Consider the following 27614-nt stretch of genomic DNA (forward strand, 5'->3'; position numbering starts at 1 on the left):
GAAAAACTGAGCTGGAGGAAGTAAATGGGGGGGGGAATGATTTATATCAACAAGCTTTGCCACCACTGTCATCATCTCCATCAACATCACTATCATCATCATTGTCTCACCATCATCATCATCACCACCACCACCATCATCATCATCACCACCACCACCATCATCACCATCACCACCACCATCATCATCATCATCACCACCACCACCATCAACTGAACTCTCAGAGAGCAATTTTACCCCCTAAGACATCGCAACGGGCCTACTTTTCCTTTTTAATAACCATCTTAAACCTAAGCTCTTGATTCCTAGTGAGACACCACGGGTGTGTGTTTTCTTAGAGGGAATCTGAAATAAGGGGGACCTGGATTCCATAGCTGTTTCCCTCTTGGTTTCTTCATCGCTTGAGTGAGACTAAAAATAGCTTTACGTCATGAATTTGTGTTGATAATCTATGAACCAAAGGCTGAGGGGCCCCCAACTGGATCAGGCCCCCTGAATGCGTGAGACAGTCATTTGGCTTGATCTGTTTGGGAGGCAGCTGTGCATTGGTGCCGGGTCCTGGGCTCGTTGCATGAGTTGGCTGTTTGAATCCTGGGACTTATGCAGGGACACTTGGCTCGGTCTGGGAGGGGGGGAATGGACCTGCCTGGACTGAGTCTACCAGGTCGACCCCGGTCCTCGGGGGAGACCTTGATCTGGAGGAGGTGGGAATAGGGGGTGGGCTGGGGGGAGGGGGGGCGAGAGGGGGAGAACAGGGGAATCCGTGGCTATTATGTTGAACTGAATGGTGTTGTAAAATAATTTTAAAAAAATGTGGTGCATATACACCATAAATGTCCATGCATCCAAAAAAAAAAAACTGAACCACGACATTTTTCAGGAAAATGAACACAACTAGAAACTGTGTGAAGCAAACTAGGTCAGTCAGGAAGACAAACACTGCACATTTTCTCTAACATATGCCGAACCGACATTTGAAAGTGTGTGTGTGTGTGTGTGTGTGTGTGTGTGTGTGTGTATCACAAAACTAGACAGAAGATCACCAGATGGGAGGAAGAGATCATAGGAGGGGTGAGGAACAGTGAGGGTACTGGGATGCCTGTAGGAAGGCAGAGGGAGGCACTAACTTGGGAAGGAAAGAGAGCTAGCTGGAGGGAGGAGGGGACACGGGGAAGTCAGTGTGAGGTAGGGACAAACAAGAACAGCGTTTGACCTGTGTATGGAGACGGTACGATGAAACCCAGTACTAGCTGTGCTAGCCTCAAGTTTTACAGAAATACAAACAAGCACAGGAAAGTTCATGTGAAGTCTCTGATCAGTTACTGGCATACATGTCCTGTTTCACCATACATGACAATTAACTTGGCTCACCTTTGCCTTTTTGCTTAATCCTAAATCTCTGTAGCTGTCTGCCTCTGATATCAGAGTATGGTTGCCCTGGGGGAGAGCCACACATTATCCAAAGTACACCCTTCTTGATCCTTATGGGAGTCATAGTTATCTTTGAGTCTGAAGCGTCCTTCACAGGCTCCTGTGTTTCAACGTTGCTCCCCGGCTGCTGGTGCTGTTGCAAGGTTTTGAACCTTAGGGATGTGGGGTCTAGCTAAAAGTAGGTCAGGAGTGGGCAGGGCGGGGGCAGTATCCCACTTCTGCATCCTGCTTATTCTCACTGCTCCTTAGTTCAGTGAAGCGAAGAGCCTCTCCCACACTCCTGCCGCCATGAACTCTTCCATGCCTTCCCTAGGATGAGCTAATACCCTTTAGGCTGTTTTGATGACAGTCACAAGAAAGGCAGCTGACCCAGTGATTGACTTTTGGTTGGAACACAAGAAAAACAAAAGGAAGACATGTCAGACCTTTCCCGAATTTTAACTACTTAGGATCACTTTGTGTGAACTGAAGCTCATAGATCCCAAACAGAACTGTGTTAGAAGGAGCAGTTAGCTTTCAGAACCAGAGACCTGAGGCCAAACTCTGATTCAGTGTCAATGACCTTCCACCCTACCCCACTCCACCTCTGCCTCCGTATGTAGCCCTGGCTGTCCTGAACTCACTGTGTAGACCAGGATGGCTCAGAACTCACAGAGCTCTGCCTGCCTTTGCCTTTCAAATGCTGGGATTAAAGGTGTGCACCGCCACATCCCGCTTTACTTCCCCTGAATGAGCCTCAGTGTCCTCGTCAGTGTAACGGACACTGGTCACTTTGTCTAAGGGCATTTTGTTTGTTGTTGTTTTGTTTTTTGTTTTTAATTATATTGGTGACTTTTTAGGTGTGTCCTTTTGGGTAGTTTTTGTGTACTGAAAGATAATTCAGATTCTGTGTCACTCCGCATTTCAGCACTATAACAAAATGCGTCCGATAATCAAGTTAAAAAGAAGAAAGGATTGTTTCAGCTCACAGTTTTGGAGGTTTCAGCCAAGGTGGGGTTGGTCTTTTACTTTTCCATCTGTGGCAAAGTAGCCTATGATGGCAAGATCATGTCAGGGACTGAGCTGCTTACCTCAGGACAGTGAGAGAGCAAGAAGAGAAAGAGGAAGAGCAGCTGCTCACTGTCACCTTTAAGATGACACTCCAGTGACCCAAAGACCTTCCCCTGGGCCCCACCTCTTAAAGCCCCCACACACCTTGTGATAGTGCCAAGCTGGAGAGCAGGCCTTTTCTCTGTGGGCCTTTGGGGATATTTCAGATCCAGATGTTAGCAAATGTTTAAGTTAGTTTGATACCTAATCGATATTTTTAAGCTAGAAAAACCACTTTCTTGTTTCTTGAGACAAATCTTCTGAGTGCTGAGGCATAAACCACCTCACCCAGCCAAGAGTTACTTTTACATTTTTCAAATTTATATTTCTAATTGTATTATTCTGTTTAGTACAATTTGACATGAGCAAAACTATAAAAAATGGTTAGTCCTCTTTGCAAATTAAATCACTCTTGACATAGTTACCCTGACTATTTAAATTTAATATATTAAGTATTAAATTTCCTTCTTGTGTGCTTCAATTATCTGGCTTAACAAATAAGACGTCCCTATGTATTTAAATAACTCTGATGAAATCTAATCAACTAAAATATAAAGACGTTGATGCTTAGGTTTGCTCATGCATTTAAACCTGGTAAGAATGCTAACTTAAAACAGCAAGCCTAATTCGATTGCTCAGCTTTGTATTTTAAATTGAAGTCAGCAGGCCTACCTATTGCTCCAAATGGCCAAATTCTCTTAGAGCATAGAAAGTACCTAAGATACCAAATATGAATGGACACTTTAAAATGAAATACTATGGGGTTGGGACCCTCAGATATTTCTCTGGTTCTAAATTCTCCCAGAGCAGAGAAGTGGTTTTCAGCTGTGAAAGTCTTACCATCCCAGGCACTTACCTGCCCTGTTCCATGCCGTCTAGTGCTTGTCTTCCCAAATTGCTAAGCTCCTTAAGAACCAGAGGTCATGGCCAGGCACCATGGATCCTTGTTTGCAACCCTGGTGGGAGCACACTTAATCCTATATCTAATTGCTGAGCAGGGCTCATAAAATAACATCAAGGGAAGCATGATATTTTTAATACATTTTTAAAGTTTATTTTACAGTTATGAGTATTTTGCCTAAATAAATGTAACACCTGCATGCAGTTCCCACAAAGGCCAGAAGAGGGCATCTGATCACCTGCAACCAGTGGGGCAGATGGTTACAGGCTGCCTAGTAGGTGCAAAGAACCAAACTCTGGTCCTTTGCAAAAGCAAGTGCCCTTAACCACTGAGCTGTTTTTCTAGCCCCATCATAGTTAATCTTGATTATCAATTTGATGTGATTTTAATCACCTTGGAAACAAACCTCTGTCTGGCCTCTCTGGGAAGGAGTTTCTAGTGTGGGAAGACCCACCCTAAATATAAAGACTCCACCTGTGGGCTGGAGTCCTCAACTGAATGTCTTCCTCGGCTATATAGCAAATTTTAGGTCAGCCTGGGCTACATGACACCTTGTCTCAGAAAAAAGAAAGAGAGAGAGAGACCCTCTTAACTACAAATTCTCCTACCTCCCCTCCTGAGTACTGGGATTACAGGCATGCCCCACAATGTCTGTTTTTATGCAGAGTTGGTAGGTTAAACCTGGGTCCTCATGGATGGTAGGCAAGCATGTTACCAAACAAGACCATGTTTTTTTTTGCTTTTACAATTGGTTCCCAACCTTTCCAAAACAGAGAAGGCAAAGTATTTGCTCAAGTCAAGGAACCCATGTTTTCTCATGTGAATAGTGACTTCCTTAGGTCAAGAGGGCTGAGTGGTGATGTCACTCAAATAGTTGATGCTCTTAAGTGTTATTCCTAGAAGGCTAAATATTCATAATAGAAGGAAGAGAAAGCCAGTGTTGGGATAATGAATACATGTAAGCAATGGGTAATTAGAGAGTGCTCTGGCTTGGGTATCACAAAGTTTGTGAAGCCTAGGGTAGAGATTGGGGTGGGGTGGGACATGATGCCTGCCCTCAAGCCCCTCACCTGCAGTAGAAGGGTAGAGAGAGTTGTCTTAGTGTTCCATTGCTGTGAAGAGACACCATGACCAACACAATTCTTATATAGGGAAGTGTTTAACTGGATGCTTGCTTACAGTTTCAGAAGCTTAGTTCAGGGTGAGACTCAGACAGGCAGGTGCTGGAGCAGTGGCTCAGAGCTGTATCCTGATCTCACCCTCTGGATGAGAGCTACAGCCACAGAGAGAGAGAGAGAGAGAGAGAGAGAGAGAGAGAGAGAGAGAGAGAGAGAGAGAGAGAGAGAGAGATGGACAGAGAGACGGACAGAGAGACGGACAGAGAGACAGACAGAGAGACGGACAGAGAGACGGACAGACAGATGGACAGACAGACAGTGGCCTGGTATGGGCTTTTGAAACCTCAAGGCTCACTCCAGTGACATATTTCCTCCAACAAGGCCACACCCCATAATCCTTCTATTCCTTCTCAAGTAGCGGGACTCCCTGATAGCTAAGCATTCAGATACATGAGCCTGTTGGACCCATTCTTATTCAAATCACCACAGAAATCGAGTTCTCTGTGGTACAGGTGTTGCCTGTGCTCTGGCAGATGAGAATCTTAGCTAGCCTAGGAATGGCTGAGCAAGAAAGATACCAAGCAACCAAAAACAAGTCTTGTTAGATCCTGGCTTGGAGTCAGGTTTTAGCACCTATAGGTGAATTCCAGACAAATGGTCAGGGGTTATATTATTAAATAATACTTCCAGACCACCCTTCATCTTTACTAACTCACCTTAATTGTATTAGCATGTTGTATATTTATTGATTGCACATATTTTGCATGCATTATACATTAGTGGGGTTCAGTGTGATATTTCCATACTTTTGTATGGCAGCACATAGTGACCAAATTGAATCTTTTAAGATTTTTTTTTTAAACTTACCTTTTAAATTAGCATATAATTAGTTATAATTAAGACAGTTTTTGAACAAAATATGTTTTAGGGATTCTCCTTCCTCAAAACTTTTTATTTTATTTATTATTGCTATTACATGTGTGTGATGTGTGTGTATGTATGTAAGTGAGTGCTGCCATGCACATGTGGATGTCAGGAAACAACTTTTGGGAGTTCGGTTTTTCCTTCCACTGTGGGTTCCAGGGATCAAACTCAGGTTGTCTGGCTTCCATGACAAGTGCCTTTAGCAGAGAGGCCATCTTAGTGGCCCCAATCTCTCATTTCTACCCTGTCCCCATACACACCCCCTTTTCAGTCTTTAATGGTCACTACTGCTATGCACTGTAGCAGGAATCTTAAAAGTTCTTATTAATAAAATCAAACCCGAGGCCAGTTATTGGGGTCAATGCTGGTAGATCAGAGAGACAGAATAAGCCACAGCTATCTCATCTCACCAGTTCCTCAGCTGGTCCTGTTTCCTCAGACTGGAAGCTTCTGTGTCCTCATCCAGAATGAATCTCAGCTGAACTGCTGCTCCAAAGCCTGAAGCTTAACCAGCCACATGCTTAACCAGCCAAATGCCTCTAGTTTCTGGTCCTCACGCCTTATATATCTTTCTACTTTCTACCACCACTCCTTGGGATTAAAGGCTGGCTTTCTGGGATTAAAGGTGTGTCACCATGCTTGGCTGTTTCCAATGTGGCCTTGAACTCACAGAGATCCAGAGGGATTTCTATCTCTGGAATGCTAGGATTAAAGGTGTGAGTGCCACCATTTTCTAGCCTTTGTATCTAGTGGCTGTCTGTTCTCTGACCCCAGATAAGTTTATTAAGGTACACAATATTTTGGTGAACACAATACCACCACAATGCACGGCTTCTACAAGTGAAAAAATCTGCCTACCTGCCACGATTTATATGCAGCCCCCAAACCCATACTCACTGTTCCTTCCCGTGCTTTAAAGATGGATGCTAAGTAGTGAAAGGCTTGGGCTGCCTGGGGTGTGCATTTCTGGTCCAACCAGTGGTTGCTCTGCCATCTTTAGCAATCATCCTGTAAGCAAGGGTCTCTTCATGGTGTGCCTGGTACTGTTTTGTTTGTTTTTAACTTTTGTGCTTGTTTTGGGTAATATGGCTGGTCTGGTTTCCCTAAGGGAGGGAGGGAGGGAGGGAGAGGGAGAGGGAGAGGGAGAGAGAGAGATACATGCTCCATTGGGGCAGGAGTGCTAGGGCTGTGGACTGTGATTTCAAGGAAATGAATCTACCATTACTATGCACATGATCTTCCCTAGGAGCACATGTAAGATAAGGTTGTGTGTGGTTGATTAATAAGGATGCTGTGACTATTCTTCTTGCAGGAGTCTAACCCAATGTTTCCACTAGGGCAGGTGTTCCACATCTGCTAACTCACTTTTCACAGCTGTGATGTAGAATGGGCCCACCTCCACTAACAAGCATCCACTGAGCTGGAAAGAACTGCTTTGAGTGACAGGACATTTTGACTGCTGAGCTCACCTAGTTGAAGTCAGGCTGGCTGGTGTCCATGCAGCTCTGAGCAGGATTCACGGCAGACACAATGCTGGCAGGACAACGCAATGTAATTGGTTCCTTGATAAGCAGGACCTAAATTTGGAGCAGAAAAGGGCAAGAGTGTGGGATCAGCAGTGGGGCCTCACAGGTGCTATTCTGAGTGACACTTAAGAGTGCAGATGACCCCAGAATAAACCTGGCTGGAAATAGCACTGCAGTTGGCCTTCCCATCAACCCCCACAGCTTACAAAGAAGGGCATAATAATACTTAAGATAGTAATTTAAAGGACTACTTGGGGCTTCAGCTGTAGCTCAATAATTAAATGCCTATATAACATGTGAGTGTGGTGGTTTGAAATATATACATATAGAGAGAGGGGGAAAGAAAATTTATTAGAATGACTTACAGGCTGTGAATGGAAAGTCCAAGAATCCAGTAGTTGCTCAGTCCATAGGGCTTGATGTCTCAGCTAGTGTTCAGTATATGTTAGAATCCCAAAGTAGTCTCTAATGCCGGTGAAGGAACAAATGTGTTAGCAAGGCGAGAGCAAGCAGACAAAGAGCAAAAGCTTGCTTCTTCCATGTCTTTATATAGAATTCCAGCAGGTGTGGTCTTTTGTCTCAAGATCCAGATTAAAAGTGTGTGTCTTCCTACCTCAAAGATCCAGGTTAGAAGTAGATCTGCCTACTTCAAATTATGCAACAATCCTTCACAGTTGAGCCCTCCATTTCTGGATTTTGGTTCATTCCCGATGTAGTCAAGTTGACAAGCAAGAACAGTCATCACAATTAGGCTTTGTGTGCCCTGGGGACCTTGACTCAGGCCTTCATGACTGTGTGGCAGGCACTTTTACCCTTTTACCACCAAGCCATTTCCCTAGCCTCGTTTTTTAATGTATAATATTTTATATAGTAGTATATACATAATATAAAATATACTGTAATTCCATAGAGCAGTGGTTCTCACCCTTCAGATCGAGACCCCTTCTGAGACTGAATGAACCTTTCACAGGGGTCACATATCATATATTCTGCATATTAGATATTTACATTATGATTCATAAAAGAGACAATATTACAGCTATGAGGTAGCAATGAAAATAAGTTTATGGTTGAGGTTATCACAACATGCAAAACTGTATTAGAAGGTTGCAGCATTAGGAAGGTTGAGAACCACTGCCATAGAGGAAGAACCTCTCATCCTCAGGGATTTATAATTTAGTGATGGAACCAAACAGGTAACCAGTGAAATGAATCTTTCGTGTTTATGAAAATTGTCCTATATGATGATTCCAGCTGGGGTGGAGCTCATTGTTAGAGTATGTGCAGAGCATGTTTGAGGCTCTGGGATCCAACCCCAGCACATACAACAGGAATAGGGCAGTGGCCCACAGCAGTTAAAATACTAGTCACAAGGAAATTGTCACTGTCTAGCCATTTTTTAAGAAAAGATTTTATTGAATGTGTGTGAGTGTTTAGCTTATCTGTATGCGTGTGCACTGCATGTGTGTGTGTTCACTGCATGTGTGCTTGTGTGCATGGTGCAGACAGAGGCCAAAAGATGTGGATTCCCCTGGAACTGGAGTTACAGACAGTGGGAAGCCTGCATGTGGGTTGTGGGAACAGAATCCAGGTCCTTTGCAAGAGCAGCAAGTGCTCCTAACCACTGAGCCATCTCTCCAGCCCGCTAGTTACTTCCCCCTTATTACTTTGTGTGTTAGTTTCTTTTGTGGTTGCTGTGATGAAATACCCTGACAAAAGCAACTTGAAAGGAGAAAGGGCTTATTTTCAGTCGCAAGATACAGTTCATCATTGTGGGGAAGTCACAGCAGCAGCAGCAGCAGCAGCCTGAGACAGCTGGTCACCTTGCATCTGTAGTCAAGAAGCAGAATTAGAAGATTTCACACATGCATGCATGTATTCTGGTGATCGGCTCACTCACCATTCTACAGTCCAGGATTCCCTAACAGAGGAATGGTGCCACCCACAGTGGGCAGAACTTCCCACTAATCAAGATAATCCTCCCCAGACATGCCCACAGATTGTCTCCAGACAATCTCTCACCAAGACTCTCTTTCCAGTTGATTCTTGGTTACATTAAGTTGACAGTTAAGACTAGCCATCACACCTTGATCTCTGTTATGATTTGAATATCAAATCTCCTCCACAGTGCCATGTTCAGCACTTTTGGCCCCTAGCTTATAGTACTTCCTGAAGGCTGTGGTGCCTGTAGGAGAAGAGGACAGACTCGTGGAAGGTAGGTGACAAAGGGCGGGCCTCGAAGGTTGTACCCACTGTGGACTCACAAAACAAAACTAGGCAATGTTCCATCTGTTTCTATTTTGTGGAATAATTTGAAAAGTATTAGCATTAACTCTTCTTCTGGTAGACTTTTGCACTAAAACCATCTGGCCCTAAGTGGATGGGAGTAGGAGATTTTTAATTGCTGCTTCTATTTCACTAAGGGTTACAGATTAAATTACTTATCTGATTTTGATTTAGCTTTAGTAAGTGGTATATATCAAGAAAATTATCCATTTCTTATAGATGTTTTCTAATGGTGGAGTACAGGTTTTTAAAGTGTGTCCTTATGATTCTCTGGATTTCTTTGGGTTTTATTGTTATGAACCTCCTTTCATTTCTAATTTTGTTAATTAGGATAAGGGTTTGTCAATTTATTGATTTTCTCAAAGAACCAACTAATTCCCTCAATTCTTTGTATTGTTTTAGTTGTTTCTATTTATTGATTTCAACTCTGAGTTTGATTATTTTTGGCCGTCTACTTTTGGGTGTGATATCTTCTTTTTGTTCTAGAGCTTTCAAATCTATTGCTAAGTTATGAGTATGAGATCAATGGTTTTATTTATTTATTTATTTATTTATTTATTTATTTATTTATTTATTTATTTATTTTTATGTAGTCATTTAGTGCTATGAACTTGCCTCTTAGAACCGTCTTCATTACGTTCCATGTTTGGATTTCTTGTGTCTTCATTTTCATCGAATTCTAGAAAGTCTTTAATTTCTTAATTTATGTCTTGACCCATTTTCATTCAGTATAGAGTTGTTCAGTGTTTATGAGTTTGTAAGCTTTCTGTTATTTCTGTTGTTGAAATCCACTTTTAATCCATGGTCGTCAGATAGGATGCAGAATATTATTTCAGTTTTCTTGTATCTGTTTAGACTTGCTTTGTGTCTGAGTATGTGGTCAATTTTGGAGAAGGTTCCATGAGGTACTGAGAACACATGTTCTTTTAAATTTTGGTGAAAAGTTCTGTAGGAATCTGTTAGGCCCATTTGGTTTATAATGTCAGTTAGCTCCAGCATTTTTTTTTCTGTTTAGTTTTTGTCCAGAACACCTATCCATTAGTGAGAGTGGGGTACTGAGGTCACCCACTATCATTGTGTGTGTGTGTGTGGGGGGTCAATATGTGACTTAAGTTGTAGTAGTAATGCTTGTTTTACAAACTCAGGTGCCTTTGTGTTTGGTGCACAGATATTAAGAACTAAAACGTCGTCTTCTTGGGTTTTTCCTTTGATGAGTATGTAGTGTCCTTCCCTATCTTTTCCAAAAATTAGTTTTGGTTTGAAGTCTATTATGTCAGATATTAAAATGGCCATACCAGCTTGCTTTAGGTCCCTTTGCTTGGAATATCTTTTTCTATCCTTTCACCCTGAGGTGGAGTCAATCCTCTTGATGTTAAGGTATGTTTCTCAGATGTGATAGAAGGATGGATCCTGTTTTCACATCCCTTCTACTAGTCTGTGTTTTTTTTTTTAATTGGAGAATTGAGACCACTGATGTTGAGAGATATCAAGTGTTTGTTAATTCCTGTTACTTTGTTGTTGTTGTTGTTATGGTGGTGGTGGTGTGTGTGTGTGTGTGTGTGTGTGTGTGTGTGTGTGTGTGTGTGTGTGTGTGTTTGCGCGCGGGCGTGCGTGTGTCCTCTTTTCATTTGCTGGTCTGAGATTATTTATTCCTTGTGGTTTTTTGGGTGTGATCAACCTCTTTAGTTTGGAATTTTCCTTCTGGCACCTTCTGTGGGGCTGGATTTGTAGATAGATACTGCTTAAATTTGTTTTTATCTTGGAATGTCTTTCTTTCTCCATCTATTGTAATTGAAAGTTTGGCTGGGTATAGTAGTCTGGGCTGGCATCAATGGTCTCTTAGACTCTGCAGGACGACTGTCCAGGCTTTTAGAGTCTCCATCAAGAAGTCGTGTGTTATTCTAATAGATCTGCCTTTGCATGTTACTTGGTCTTTTCTCCTTCCAGCTTATAATATTCTTTCTTTGTTCTGTACATTTTGTGTTTTGTTTATCATGTGCCAAAGGGACTTTCTTTTCTGGTCCAGTCTATTTTGATGTTCTGTTTGCTTTTTGTACCTTGATAGACATCTCCTTTGGGTTAGAGAGATTTTCTTCTATGATTTTGTTGAAAATGTTTTCTGTGACCATGACCTGGGTTTCTTCTCCTTCCTCTATTCCCACTACTCTTGGTATTTTCATAGTATCCCAGACTTCCTGGATGTTTTGTGCCAGGACTTTTTTTAGATTTAACACTTTCTTTGAGTGATGTATCCATTTCTTCTAACATTGCCCGAGATTCTCTCTCTTCTATCTTTTGTATACTGTTGGTGGAACTTGCTTCTGAGGTTCCTGTTTGAGTTCTCAAATTTTTCATTTCCAGATTTCCCTCAGTTTGGGTTTTCTTTATTTATTCTATTTCGACTTTCAGGTCTTAAACTGTTTTATTCATCTCCTTCCACTGCTTGTGTTTTCAAGGATTTCTTTAAGGGATTTATTAATTTCCCCTTTAAGGACTGTGTTAGTTAAAGTTTCTATTGCTGTGAAGAGACACCATGACCACAGCAACTCTTATAAAGGAAAGCATTTAATTGGGATGGTTCACTTACAGTTCAGAGGTTTAGTCCATTATCATCATGACGAGAGGCAAGGCAGCAGGCAGGCAGACATGGTGCTAGAGAAGGAGCAGAGAGTTACATTTTGAAGCACAGGTAACAGGAAGTGGTCTGAGACACTAGACATGGCTTGAGCATATATGAAACATCAAAGCCCATCTCCACAGTGACACACTTCCTCCAACAAGGCCACACCTTCTAATAGGGCCACTCCTTTTGAGGGCCATTTTCTTTCAAACCACCACAAAGACCTTGATCATGTTCATGAAGTCTGTTTTAATGGGGTTTCTGGGCTCCAGTGGAGACATATTATCCTAGCTGTTAATGATTGTGTTTTTATGCTGGCATCTAGGCATCTGGGGTTGGGAAGATTGTACTTCTAGGTACTGATATCTAGTCTTGTCTTTGCTGGGTATATGTTTTGTTCCTTGGTTTCTATTGCCATCTCTGGTTCTTAGGAGAGTATGGTAGCTGTGTGTTACCTGGTAGGAAATTCTTCTGGGATCCTGATAGGTGTGGTCATTGGGGTTTCCAGGTAAAATATGTTTCTAAGTATTGGGAGCTGACACTTAGGAATGGGGTTGGGATGGGCGGTCTGAAGGGGTTCACAGGAGAGAGGAAAGCAGGGTATTTCCCCAGGGTCTGCTTAGTCCCCCTGGGAATGTGGGCTGAGAGTGAGGAGAGGCCACAACAGGTAGTCTACTACAGAGCTGGGGATGAGACTGGGGGGCTGGATATGGAGGAGAGGAGGAACAGTGAAGATCTGAGGCTCACTGACCTGCTTCGCTGGCCTCCTTTCTTCTATGGAAGGCTTGGCTGGAGGGGTTCCCAGAGACTGTCTGCTGGAGTTTGGGGGCTGAGACAACAAATTGAGTGGGGAGGAAGGTTGGAGGAGAAGATCTGCAAGAAGGGAGAGGCCACTGCAGGTGATCTGATACAGAGATAGGGCTGAGACTAGGGGATTGGATTTGGAGGAAGAGTGAAGATCTGCAGTCAGCCCACATGCTTCCCTGGCTGGGGTGGCCTCTGGGTTCCCAGGGAATGCCTGCTGGAGTTGGGGGTGAGAATAACCCAATTACTCCAAGCATTCAACAGTGCCTAGGGTATAGTATCTGTTTAACAAATGCTACATAGCATCATCAGAGGTCTTGATAGGTATCACTGACCCTCACATTCAAGACTATGATACTGGGCAAGTATTTAGCAACTATTTGTACTTAAACAACTTTATAAGCAATATTATTATTTTTAAAAGCATGTGTTGGCTTCCTGATAGTTGAGATTAATTAATTTATGAAGGCAAAATGTTCATTTTTGACTAATGGTTTTGAAAGTTTAATCCATAGCCATCTTACCCCATTACTTTGGACCTGTAGTGGCGTGTCATGGCAGGAATACTTAGCAGACCAAAATGTTGGTCTCATGGGCTTGAACTCATAACCCTCTTGCTTCAGTCTCCCAAGTACTGAAGCTGCAGGCATGAGCCACCACCCCTGGGTCTCTGTGTAAGCATGTGTGTGTTGTTGTCTGCAGTTCTGGAGAGTGAACTCTTCGTGCATGCTAGACAAGCACATGACCTCTGAGCCATATCCCCAGCCACCTCCCTCCTGCACATTCTAACTCTCCTATCACATGTATATCTCAGAGCTATTGATGTTATTTTTACCTAGGGAGTTTTTGGAGCACTGAAAGCAGAGCCCATCTTTCTTGCTGACTTTGGTGAGACTTCTGGCATTGGAGAGATTGTGTTGGGTGTCCTGGTGGGTGGGAACTGTTTCCTGGACCCTGAAAAGGAGATAGAACTTTCTACAAATCTGTTGCCACATCCATGTTTCTGCACCAGCACCTAGAAAGTGTGGAGTGGAGATCAGAGAGGAAAACCTCAGCCAGGAGGTCAGTAGACATTTCTTACTGTCTCACCATGTTGGCGAAACCTCTGATTAGAGCAAAGTGAAGAAAGAAGGAAAGAGTCTTAGTTAGGATGACTGTTGCTGTTGCGGAGGAAAGGGTTTATTCGGGGAAGTCAGAATAGGAACTCAAACAGGGCAGGATCCTGGAGGCAGGAGCTGATGCAGAGGCCATGGAGGAGTGCTACTTACTGACTTGCTTTCCATGGTTTGCTCATCCTGCTTTCTTATAGAACCCAGGACCACTAGGCTTGGGAGGTGGTGCCACCCACGATGGGCTAGCCCCCCCCCAATCAATCAATAATTAAGAAAATGTTCTACAGATTTGCCTGGAGCCACATCTTAAGGAGGCATTTTCTCAATAGAGTTCTCTGCTCTCAGATGACCCGAGCTTGTGGCAAGTTGACATGAAACTCGCTAGCACAGCAGGTTTATTTTGGACCATAGTTTGAGTGTAATCCATCACAGAGGGGCAGAAGGCATGGTAACCAGAGCATGGGGCAGCTGGTCACACCATGTCCACAGTTGTAAAGCAGAGGGTGGTAAGCCTGAAACTCAGCTCACTTTCTCTGTTTTTCTTTTTCTTTTTCTAAAGATTTATTTATTTACCATGTATATAGTATGCCTGTACACCAGAAGAAGGCACCAGATCTCATTATAGGTGGTTGTGAGCCTTCATGTGGATGCTAGGAACTGAACTCAGGACTCTGGAAGAGCAACCAGTGCTCTTAACCCCTGAGCCATCTCTCCAGCTCCCTCTGTTTTTCTTTTTATTCAGGTCAAGAAGGCAGCCCATGGGATGGTGCTGCCCCAGCTCAGGGTTGTTCTTCACCCCTCAGATAAGCCTCTCTGGAATAGCCTCACAGACACCCCAGAGGTATCTCCTTTGGGATTCTGGATCCAGCCAAGAGGACAAGGAATGTTAGCCACCATCATCTCAGCAAAGATTGCTTTGCCCACAGGAAGAAGATCTGTATCAGTTCCATAGGACTGGAAAGGACCTTGTGACCCAAGAGAGTAGGGGTCTCAGTGAACCAAAGACTGATGCAGATTCTGCTCGCATCACTATAGGAGCTAGGTTCACCTGCTGTGGGATCAGCCCAGCCATGACTGAACATCCAGCCAGCACCCCAGCAAGCCAAGGGAGGCTAGAAACCTAGTCACACTTGCCTATCAGGAAGTATAGGTCAGATTCTCATATCTCATTCTGTCTCTTTATTTCTCTCTGTCTCTGTCTGTGTCTCTGTCTCTTTCTCTCTATCTGTGTCTGTCTGTCTGTCTGTCTGTCTGTCTGTCTCTCTCTCTCTCTCTGGGTCTCATAAAGCTAGGCTCTAGGCTAGCCTCAAATGTGCTATATAGTTAAGAATAAACTTGGACTTCTGATCCTCCTGCCTCCATCTCTGAAATGCTAGGATTACAAGTGTGCATCACCATGCCCATCTCATGCTGTGTTCGAGATCCCAGGACTCTGTGCATGCTAGGCAAGTACCCCACCAATGAGCTACACTCAAGCCCAGGAGGATAGGTTTCTTGGCTATGGAGTTGTCTTAGTTAGGGTTTCTATTGCTGTGAAAGGACACGGGAAAAGGAAAGACAGAGATTTACAAATGGGAAGGGACAAATTATGGCCTGTATCATGGAGCTATAGTTACCTGGAAATGTGGTTATTTTAGCCTGAACATTATTAAGTATTTCCAGATGTATGACTTTCAAAAAATGGTCTTTGGAGGAAATAATTATAGGGTGAGGGATCAAGAAAAGCAAAAATAGTGGTTGAAGAGATAATCAGTGGTCAAGAGCACTTGCTGTTCATCTGGAGGACCACAGTTTGGTTCCCATATTGAGCAGCTCACAGGGGATCTGTAGCCCTCTCCTGGTCTCTGAAGGATCCCACACTCATGAACCCATAATCATGCACACTCATGCACACATGCACACACACTACACAGTTAAAAATAAATCTTTAAAAGAAAATAAAAAGAAAAACTAACCTGCTACACAGAAGAAATCCATTGTTTTGGCCAGCTACAAAATTTAGTTACAACATGGAGGCTCCATCTCAGTGGGAAGAAAAATGTGAAAGCCTTCTAATACATTTCCCCCCCCCCATCAAATGGAAGGATGAGTCTACAGGGTGTTTTCATTGGGTTTTTTTCTTTCCTTCTGCTTCAACTGTAACGTGAAAGATTTTAATAACAAGAAGCAAGATCACCAGGATAGTAACGAGATGGTACAGCCAATTAATTGAAAGATCAACAGCCTTAATAACAACTGCCTCCCTGGGGGTCATCTCTAGCATCTTTTAAAGGTAGCATCATGTCCTGAAGCCAAGCCCCCTCTTCTAGGTGTTATACTTAGAAGCCTAAATTCAATCACCATGGCTTTGAGTTGTTTAATTAGCTAAACAAAACATACACCCCGAGACACACACAGACACACACACAGACACACAGACACACACACACACACACACACACACACACATTCACACACACGTGCACACACACATTTTGCTACTCAGTGACAAGTGAACTCAATTTACATTTTCTTTCTCTGCACATATTGAAGTGGAAGATAACTTGGTGTGTTTGGACTGTTTTGTTTTTTTTATCTGCTGTGCTCACTAGAGACACCCACTACCAAATCTGAGGATCAATACTGGGTGGTGGGGTGTGGTGGGGCAACTACCCACTAGATTAGGTATTCCAATTTTTTATTTTTTAATTTAATTTTTACGTGCATTGGGATTTTGTCTGAATGTATGTCTGTGCACCACTTGTGTGTCTGGTGCCCATGGAGGCCAGAAAAGAGTATAGGATCCCCTGGGACTGGAGTTATGGATGGTTGTAGTTAGCTATGTGGGTGTTGGGAATCAAACCCAGGTCCTCTGGAAGAGCAGCCTCTGATCTTAACCAGTCATCTCTTGGCCTAGGTGTTAGGATTTTAGGTGAGCCGACAGACTGGACATAGAGCTTAGCTGGCAGTGCTTGGCTCATACGCATGTAGCGCCGTTCCCAGCACTGTATGAACTGGTACTGAGGGTGCCAGGCAGCAATCCTGGCTCTCAGGAGATGGAGCGAGAGGTTCAGAAATTCAAGGAGGTCTTCACCTACATATTGAGTTCAAGGTTAACACAGGCTCCAAGAGAGCCTGCCTCAAGAACAAAAGAGAAAAAAAATGAGTTGGCCACTCAGATTTTCAATTTTTAATGTTAGTATCTAGCCCAAAAAAATGTTCAAAGCATTCTGCTGTAAATTGTCACCTTGTGCCTGCTGCTGCGCTGTACATGTCACAGGTTGGGAATCTCTCATCGGAAATGTTGGGCACCAGAAATGTTTTAAATTGGGGGTTATTTTTTTTTTTCTTCAGAGTGTGGAGTATTTGCATGTACTGTGGCATCTGGCTGCAGCACCTAAATTTCAGGAAGATTTCAGATTTTTGGACGAAGGCTACTCAATGTGTGACATAAATAATTTGCAAAGTCTTGGTATAATATATTACAAGATTGTGTGCATGTGAATGTGTTCAGTTGTATCAGAGGGGAGGTTGTAAGGTATATTAATGAAAGTGAACCTGCAGCATAAGATCAACGTTCAGATATGAAGGACTTTGCTCTTGTTATGAGTTAAACCCTTCAGAATTTACTTTTGGCCCTGTTTCTGGTTGACATAAACTGAAGCCACTTACATACATTTCTTTTGGAATTCAAAGTTAGATGCATGGGACCCCTGATTCTATCCACACCTTCCCAATGGCATCTCGGGTGTGATGTCAACTTCCAAAGCAACTGGAAAAAAGCCTTACTTGTTAAGTTAAATTATAGGTCGGAAGGTAAATTAAATGAGGCATAGAGTTACAAAATTTAAGAAAATCAACAGTGCAACCTACAGATCACAGATCATACAACCCTACAGACCATTAACAATGTGTTGCCCAAGCTTGGGCCTTGGAGAGAAAGTAGTCATATAAATAATTGATTTTACAAATGAGATTTTTTTGAGGGAAGGGTGATGGAAATGTTCTAAAATCACAGCAATTGTCATATATTTCTGAGAAGAGACAAAAAACTCAACTGTAAATTTCAGATAGTTAAATAGTTTGAAATATGAATTATATTTTAATGAGACAAATCTTAAAATGAACCAATAATATAGACATACACTTCCTAAATTCGAAGAAGCTATTTTGGGACATGAAAAAGTGTGCGTGTAGGGGGGTGGAGATGTGATCTTGCTATGTAGCCCCGTTTGGCATCAAATTCTCAATTCTCTTGCCTTTGCCTCCTGAGTGCTGGGATTACAGGCATGTACCATCAAGCCCTGTAGGAAAAGAGGATGAAGGAGGTATGACTCTCAGAGATGCCCTGTGTACTTGCTTAGTCCTAAGAATGAGGCCTCGTTGGAGCAGGGTGGCTTTTAGGATTTCTATTGCTGTGACAAAACACCATGACCAAAAGCAAGTTGGGGAGGAAAGAGTTTATTAGGCTTACACTTCCACATTGCTGTTCATCACTGAAGGATGGCAGGTCAGGACCTCAAACAGGGCAGGATCCTAGAAGCAGGAGATGATGCAAAGACCATGGAGGGGAGCTACTTACTGGCTTGCTTCCTATGGCACACTCAGCCTGCTTTCTTATAGAACCCAGGACCATCAGCCATGGGATAGTACCACCCACAATGGGCTGGGCCCTCTTCATCAATAACTAATTAGGAAAATGCCTTACACCTGGATCTTATGAAGGCATTTTCTCAATTAAGGTTCCCTCCTTGCAGATAATTCTAGTTTGTGTGTCAAGTTGACATAAGACTAGCCAGCACACAGGGCTTCCTCAACTTAGTGTTGGCAGGAAATGATGACTTCAGTTTAAGCTGAACCAGTGTTAAATAGCATCTACCACTGGGGCACCATTGAGTTCTATTTTTCGTTCCTTATTTTTTCCTACACACCTACTTTCAGGGATTCAGTCTATAAAGAAACATCCACTTCAATCAGACCGCAGCTTCAGGGCTGAAAATAAAATTCATGACCTCAAGAAATATGGGATCTGGTCCATTCAGGACAAGATTATCTCATCCTTCCCTGTGTCATGGACATCTTTGGGCCATTTCTCAGTTTCTTTTTCTTAATTGTGCATAAACAGATACAGTAACAGGGCCACACTTTAAAAATTCTAGAGAAGCCAGGAGGTGGTGGTGGTGCTCGCCTTTAATCCCAGCACTCCGGAGGCAGAGGCAGGAGGAACTCTGAGTTTGAGGCCAGCCTGGTCTACAGAGTGAGTTCCAGGACAGCCAGGGTTGCACAGAGAAACTCTGTTTTGAAACACCCCTTTCCCCCAAAAAAAAATCAAGAGAAAACTTTCTAAAAGTTTGGCAGTAATTATAAACCTGAAAATCATGCTTTTAAAGACAGAATAGAAAATTGGGAAGTACAAAAGAAACTAATTGTCTTGAGATATGGGCATTAGAATGAGAGCACACTGTGATATAACCATGTGAATGCTTGCTCATGAGTGCATTCAATGGCAAGCCCTCCTAACACATTCACTAGATGCTACACTTTAGAATTCGACTTGAGGGACCTCAAGCGTTGAGGGGAAGTATGCAAATATCTGTGGTCTCCATGACGACAAAGTCACCAGCATTAGTTCAGCTGTGTTCCATGGTCTACCTTCCCTGTTTATTTCAGTGAGAAGTTATTGAAACATCTTGTTCAAGAACCAGTTGGGGTTCATAGACTCAAGGAAACCTCTAGAAGTTGGGTGAGTTTTGCGAGCCTGAGTTTTTTCTCATCTGGTTAGGTAAAATGACAAGGGTGATAACGGCACAGGGTTTTGAGAGAATGAGCCAAGAAAATAGAATAAAAAACTCTTGGCACGGTGCCTGGCACTCAGAGGCGCTGGTGCTAAATATGAGTTTTTGGTGCCTTGGAGGAGAATTTTGATTCATTCACAGAAGTAGCAATCTGCATTTAAAAAATTACTATTTAATTATAATTACTATTTTAATAATTACTATTTAATTATTTTATAATTACTATTTAATATACATTTTAAAATTTGTTTCTTGGTTATTGCTTTAAAAGCTTATTTAGGGACTGGCAGGATGGCTCAGGGGGTAGGCACACTTGCTGCCTGTCTGATGACAATTCCAAAGTTCAATTCCTGAGTTCAATTCCAAAGCAGGTTGTTCTCTGGCCTCCCCTTGTACCTACCCCGCTACCTCCACATAAATAAAATAAATGTGATTTTTAAAAAATCTTATTTAGCAGAAAGATAAAGCAAATGCAATGAAATAGATTTCCCTCCTAACATACTAACAATGGGACTCCTTGCTGCTCAGACAGTGTTTATAAAAGTTAATAAATGACAGCCGCCGTGCTGAGGAGTTTCCTGTCTTACCAAGCATAACAATCACTGGGATCTGGCGATATGCAAATTTTACCTCAATAACCCTGGGTGGGATCCAGGTTTTTTGGAGCTGTATTTTGAGCAAACCTGTGGAGAAGTTGGCTCTGTGGGTCAGGTAATGAACATGTGGGTGTCTGGCAAAGCATTGAAGACATAGAAGCAGAGTCCATGATGGCAAGTGTTAGGGTACTTCTCCTGGGAAGCAGAGGTCTAAATCCAGCTTAGTGAAGTTACTGGTCTTACATACAGGAGCTTGAGTGACTCACAGTCAGCTGCACTGTGGAAGAGTCCCACCCCAGAACAGGCAAACTCACAAGCGCCCCATGGCTCCTGCAGGGCTTGTGGACACCTACAGCACTGGACTCCCCTTCTCCTCAGCGATTGCATATAACCTGTGCACCTCAGGGAGGGACCCCGAGAGTCTTGTATGTTTCCTGAGTCCCTAAACCTCCTCTTATCTCCAGAAGAAACTATTTCAATCTGGAGGAAACAGTTGAACAACTGTGTGGGAAAGAATTAGAACCCACACTGAGGTTTTAAGGAACATGATTTTACGTCTGAGGAGGCAGGTAGATTATTCCAGTAGGAAAAGGTATGCCATGACTACTGTGAAGTTTTCTTTTCAATTCCAGAGAGTAGCTGAGAACAGACCCCCTGGGCTTTCCTTTAAGACAATGACTGTGGCAGGCAACACAGAGGCAGCCCATTTGCTTCTCTTGTTCCTTTGGCCTTTCACGGTGTGTAAAGGGTCCTAACTATTGCACTGGCTGGACCGAGTGTGGTCATTTTCATTCTCTTTGCTAAGTTTGGTTTCCTTCCATGAAAATGCATGAACGTCCCGGGGGCAAAGATAATGAGAGCAAGTGGGATGGGCTAAGACCGCGATCGTGTGTGGACGTTTGCGTGAATGCGACTATTGGGCAACGGCGCTTTTATGGTTAGCTGAACCACTTGATAGTTCACAGAGAACGGGTGAGGCTGCGGAGAACAGGAAGGAAATAAAAGTGACACTGAGGTAGGCTAGAAAGACGGGTGGGGTGGGTGGAGGAGTGGGAATTGCGGAAACGTGGGAAGGGAAAGGAGCGCTGGCTCTGGAGTCTGGCTGAAGCCTCCTCTGGTGCTAAGAATCAAAAATCCCAGCAAGATGAACATTTGCTGTGGTGGTTTGGTTGAGGGTGCCCCACAGGCTCGTATATTTCAGTGCTTGGTCCCCAGTACTGACCCTTCTGGAAGGGTTAGGGGATTGGGCCTTGTTGGAGGAGGTGTGTCACTAGGGGTGGGCTCTGAGGTTTCAAATGACTCCATTCCCAGGCTCGCTCGTTCTCTCTCTCTCTCTCTCTCTCTCTCTCTCTCTCTCTCTCTCTCTCTCTCTCTCTCTCTCTCTTTCTCTCTCTCTCTCTCCCTCTTGCTTCTCTCTTTCTCTCTCTTCTTCCCTCCTCTTGCTTCTCTGTCTCTCTCTCTGTCTGTCTGTCTCTTTCTCTGCCTCTCCCTCCCTCATGCTTGTGGATCAAGATAAAAGCTCCCCGTCACTGCTCCAGTGCCCTGCCTGCCTGCCTGCTCCAGCCTTGGCGGTCATGGACTCACCCTCTGAAACTGGAAGCCCCAGATAAACTCCTTTTTCTTCTGTAAGTTGCCTTGGTCACGGTGTCTTACTCAAGACGTCTGGTTAAAATGCTTCCCCTTTCCCAACTGTGAACCTGCAATTTTCTAGTAATAACACCCAAGACCACATTTATAGTAAAAGGACTCACCCTGAAACAGTTGTAGTTTTGTCTTATCAGATTGTAGTCACACCCAAGGTGCCCTATAACTTCACTTATTTAAAACAGGGAAAAGGGAGGAGTTCCTTGGTGCCCCTTTGACATACACGTTGAGCCACCAAAATGGCATATATGGCTAATGCTGAGACATTTAACTGGGACTGCTGCTAGGGACAGAGCAGAGCTGTGCTTCTGTTCCCACTACTGCCGACAAGTCCTGCGTGGAGCAGTTAACCATCCAGGCTCTGCCACATCAGGGACACGTGACTCCAAATAGCTACTGCGAAGTTTTTGTCCACTGGACATGAGCTGGAGTCATCCGGGAAGAGGAAGCCTCAGTTGAGGACTTGCCTCCATCAGATTGCTGTGTGGACAAGTCTGTGGGGCAGTTTCTTGATTGATGATTGATGTGGGAGAGCACAGCCCAGTGTGTTTGGTGCCATCCCTGGGCGGCTGCGCCTGGGTCTAAGAAGCTAGCTGAGCAAGCCCTGGAGAGCAAGCTGGCGAGCGGAGTGCCTCCATAGCCTCTGTTTCAGTTCCCGTCTCGGCTTCCTGATGATGGGCTGTAACCTGTGAGTAAAACAAACCTCCCCAAGTTGCTTTTGGTCAGGGTGTTTTATCACAGCAATAGAAAGTAACCAAGACAGCTAACATTTATTACATACTTACTATAAATCATATATTGTACTTGCTATGTTTTTTTAAGACAGGGTCTCTCTATGTATACCTGGTTGTCCTGGAACTCACTATGTAGATCAGGCAGGCCTCATGATGATCGATCTGCCTGACTCTTTCTTCTGAGTGCTGGGATCAAAGGCTCGCACCACCCTGAACACTAACCTTTCTTTTTAACCTATGAAAACACTTGAGTTAGATACCCTCAAGGTCACGGAATGTGGCCAAGTTTTCAAACTAGACAGAGGTCCCAAGACACTCCACTTACGTAAGCCTCGGGGTTTTTTTTTGTTTGTTTGTTTTTTATTTTTTCTGCTCCCTCTTTCATTTTTCTGCAGTAGCTGGAATACTGGGCATGCACATTGCCAGCTACTGAGTTACACTGTCACTGCCCTCCTTTTTGCTGACCTCCCAGTGGTTTCTTCTTGAGCACACGCAAGATCTGTCTCAACACTTGGTGGACATATAGAGGGGAGTGAAATTACGGAAGCCTAAATTCTCAACCTTTTTGTAAGTGAGGGTAAGTAAAAAAAACACTGAGGTGATGGCTGCACTGTGGTTCTGGAGATAGGTTTTTATCTTAGCCACCGTTCTATTGTTGTGAAGAGACACCAGGACCAAGGCATCTCTTATAAAAGAAAGCATTTAACTGGGGCTTGATTACAGTTCCAGAGGTTTAGTCCATGATCATCATGACAGACAGCATGGTAAGCAGGTGGGATGACACTGGACCTGGCATGGGCCTTTGAAAACTGGAAATTCAGAAATTCAAACCCAGTGACACACTTCTTCCAACAAAGCCACACCTCCTAATCCTGATCCTTTCAAACAGTTCTGTTCCAGGTTACTAAGCATTCAAATGTATGAGCCTACGGGAGCTATCTACAGGAGGGTTCTTATTCAAACCTTCTTATTCAAACCTCCAAAGCAGAGAGAGAGAGAGAGAGAGAGACAGACAGACAGACAGACAGACAGAGACTTCCAGCCAGAGCATCTGGAAGAGTTCAGAGCAAAGAGAAAAAGCAGACAGGCCATGCTAGGGCTATCTCTTGGGGGGTGAGTAGAGAAAATAACGGGGAGAGAGAATAGCAAAAATGGCGGGAGAGTCCTGTCCATCACAAAGAGTTTCTTTGAAGAGGGAGGAGGGTGGGTTAGCTGGGACAGCCTAGGAACTAGCATGGTAGAGGAGGCGTAGGGGAGGTGAGAAGAACCAGAAGGCTATCATGGGCGCCTTGACATTCATAATAAGTGCATGTTACTAGGGGCTGGAGGATCCTGGAGGTTAGCTTTGGGCTGTGAAATGTAATCACAGGTATACACCAAAGGAAGCGGCCCTTTCTCGAAGGTTCCCGAAGAATGCTGCATGAGAGCTTGGTTTTGTTTACCCTGCCAGAGTGCAGCTGGAGTGGAGCTCAGACTGTCGTTTTGGATCAAATCAGTGGGCCTGCCCCTTTTTTGCGAAGGGGGAATTGGGAGATCCCGTTGGACCTGACTTTTTTTTTTTTTACGCTGGATAAAGAAGGCCACACTCTACAACCAGGCTCGGTGCCTCACATCTTTAATCCCAGCACTCACTAAGGAGGCAGCACCAGGAAGGCAGAGGCAGGCAGATCTTTATGATTTTCCAGGCCATCCTGGTCTACATAGTGAGTTCCAGGATGGTCAGAGCCAAATAATGAGACCTTGTTTTTTAAAAAAAAAAAAAAAAAAAGATAGAAAGAAAGAGACAGAGACAGAGACAGAGACAGAGAGACAGAGAGAGAAAAGAGAGAGAAAAGCCATTCTCCTGGTCTCCTAACTACCCTGGTAACTGGCAAGCTTCTCCTTTGGTCCCCTCAATGAGTCAGACTAGGGTACACTCTGGGGAATGGGAGACTTGTTTGCAGGTCTTCCTCTTATCAGCAGGCATCTCGCAGCTCAGCCCCTCCTAGAGGGAGGGTTCTAGGGTCCCGCCTGGCACATTCCGGGTTCACAGCTATGCTCAGGCAGAAGGAGCTGGGCCCGGGGGAGGGGCTCAGCCAGGAGACCGGGCTGTGGGCGGGACCTGGAGGGCGGGGCGGGGCGGGGCGGGGCGCGCCCCCGGGGCGCTGGGCTAGTGGAACTGTGCCGGGGGCTCGGGGCGCGCCGGCTTAAGAACACGGCGTACGCACCGGGCTTGCCGAGCACCGGGCTTGCCGAGCACCGGTCTGCGCACAGCCATCCCGGCGCCGCTGTACGCACGCGCCCCGCAGCCCCTGGCTGACGCCGGCCTTCGCACCGCCTCCGCCGCCGCAGGAAGCCACCGCGCAGCGCCGGCACCATGCCCCGCATAGATGCGGACCTTAAACTCGACTTCAAGGATGTTCTGCTGCGACCTAAGCGGAGCAGCCTCAAGAGCCGAGCCGAGGTGGGGGCCGCTGGCATGCCGCCTTCGGGCTGGCAAGGGGGAAGTGGGTACAAGGGGTGGCACGGGGTGCCTCATCTGTGCCCAAGGCAGAGGTGTCACACCTTCTACCCACTCTGAGAAAGGGGAAGGCCAGTCGGTTTTCTCTTACACCTGGACTGTCTTTAGGGTCCGTGACAAGGGGGCCTAGTTCGGGCCTGGAATTATAAATGCGTCTGTCTACCGTTGGTGGGCTTGGGGAAGTTCCCACTGAAACTCAACCGCAGAGCAGCTAAGATCAACCAACCAAGTGACTTTAGAAGGAATGGGTCTCAAGAGGGGCACTCAGGGAGGAGAGGACGCGGTGATGGAAAGGAAGAGAAACGCAACTGCAGATTCTTGGGCTTTGGAGCAGTGTCCGCTGGTGCTGGGACTTGCCTCTGCTGATTTAGCATTAGGTCCTGTGGTAATGTCGCGAACACAACAAAACAAAGAAAAAAAAAATCCAAAACCGGGCGCTCACAGCTCTCAAGTTCAAGATTTTCTTTATGAATTTAAATGGTCTTGCCGGAGCTGAGCTTGGGGGACTTGCTTCTTGGTGGCACTCTGCGGTACCTGGCACCCTGCAGTCCCAGCCCAGAGTGAGGCAAGCGGACGGCCCTGGCGTGAGGGTCATTCGGGGGCCGTTTGGAAGTTAGTTGTGCAATAATAGGATGGAAGCTTGGAAACAGGTGGAGACGGGAGGCGGCCGAGGTCAGACTTTAAAGGATAGTTTTCTGGAAAGGCGGAGCCTGCTGAAGGAGTAGTGTTCCGGGACTGTGGCTTAGCTGCTCGGTGGGAGAGCAAAGGACGAAGAGCCTAAAAGGACAGGGTTTGAGTTTGAGCCCAAGGAGTAAACGGGGGAGCTGAGCCAGTTTGCCCGCCGCCCCATCCCATCTTGCTTCACAAACAAGACCATAAATAAATCCCCTCAGCAAACAACTCTTTCAGGTGCCCAGGCTGGACTGCCGTGCCTGTAACTGCCAGCTGGGGGTTGGTACGGATTAGGTCTGCCTCCTGCACTAGCCAATGAACGAGTAGAACCAAGTCACTTTCCCTAAGCAGGAGCATTGGCTGCTTGGAGCCAGAATGGGACAAGACAGGAAGTGGTGGGGGGGGGCAGGGACGATGGACCCTTATCCACCCAGATTAGATGCCCCTGGGCCTGTCCTTCAGGTGTACTTTCAGGTGCTAAGAACCAGGCAAACCTTTGGAACAAAAATAGCCACAAGAGAAAACACCTGAACTGTTGTATAGGAACAAGTAGTCACTAAGTACCTGAACCCAGATCAGGATTTATAATTTGGTGGCCTTAATGTTTGTTTTCTTAATGTTTATGTAGAATTTATCTAGATGTGAGCCATTTATTTATATAGATGTGTGTGTGTGTATATATATATAAAGCAAGCATCTATGCATTTTCTGAACTAGGAAGGCTCTTGAGAAGGTACAGTATTAATATTTATGTGAACAATATGATGTCATGCAACACTTGGTTTTATAACGTGCTGAGTGCCACTCCTAATGTCCCGGCATGGGTTGACGCCTGCAATCTCTATTCCCATCACAGTGAGAACTGGTGCCCCTGCGGACTGTTGCTCACACTGTAGCCTGTGATGGTGGTAAGTGGCGTGGCTGTTCCCACTGTTTGTGGTCTAGCCTCCTGGGGCTGGAGCACTCCGGCTTGGTGGATGAGCTCACACAATGTGACTTGCCGGCCTGGCACAGCTGAAGGAAACACCTTCGCCTCTCTACTGTCCCATCTTCCTGTTTCTTTTGCTGTCTGGTGCTTGCGTGCCACTGGATTTATTGATTAAGACTTCTGGATGTATCTGATAGACGTGGGGTTTGCGTCATCCCAGGGGACCCAATCTTGTGTGTACATGATCATGTATGTGTGTGCGCGCGCACAGATGCACGTATGGTGGCCAGAGGTCAGCCTTGGGTTTTATTCCTCAGACGCTGTCCACCCCTTTAAAAATTATTATTATTTATTTATTTTAAAGACAGTTTTGATACAGGGTTTTTCACTGGCTTGAAACTTGCCAAGTAGTCTAGTCAGGCTGGCCAGCAAGCTCCAGGGAGCTCTGTCCGTCAGTTTCCACTCCTCACACCCCCACCCGGGGGTTACCAATGTGCTGCTATACCTAACTTCTAGCTTGGGTTCTGGGGTCAAACTCGGGATCCTCATGCTTGTGTGGCAAGGACCTTACAGACTGAGCCATCTCCCCAGCCACCCAGAGTTTTTTTTGTCTGTTGGTTTTGTTTTTTAACACATTAACGCAGGATTTGAAAGTTGGGTATTGAAGAGGCTTCACAGAAGAGAACTACCCACTTGTCCTGAGACAGGGTAAATGCAAAAGCCCTACCATCTGCTGGCAACTCTGTAATGATTGTTGGACCCTCAGGGAGAGGTGGGGCTAACGGTCCCCATCTGTGACAGTCTGACCCGTAGGGAATAGAGAACAGGGCAGGGTGGAGAGAATATACAGAAGAAAGGAAGCTCCAGTTTTAGTCAGTTCTGTTACTACGTATTTTATCTCCTTGACGCTGTGTCCTGGGGCTGCTACAACACAGAATGACAGAGGAGGCCACTC

At 44.8% G+C, this 27614-nt stretch overlaps 1 protein-coding gene across 1 annotated transcript in view; it reads left to right on the forward strand.

Annotated features, from left to right (window-relative positions):
- The first annotated feature begins 24674 nt into the window (after positions 1 to 24674).
- Positions 24675 to 27614, forward strand: part of Gmpr (guanosine monophosphate reductase) — a 41043-nt gene continuing 38103 nt past the window's right edge. The window contains exon 1 of the mRNA XM_006972831.4: positions 24675 to 25002. Within this exon, the coding sequence (XP_006972893.1) occupies positions 24916 to 25002 (87 nt within the window). The 5' untranslated portion in view covers positions 24675 to 24915. The remainder of the gene's footprint in view (positions 25003 to 27614) is intronic.

The sequence above is a fragment of the Peromyscus maniculatus genome, chromosome 5 (genome assembly GCF_049852395.1).
Source record: "Peromyscus maniculatus bairdii isolate BWxNUB_F1_BW_parent chromosome 5, HU_Pman_BW_mat_3.1, whole genome shotgun sequence".
Classification (NCBI taxonomy): Eukaryota; Metazoa; Chordata; class Mammalia; order Rodentia; family Cricetidae; genus Peromyscus; species Peromyscus maniculatus.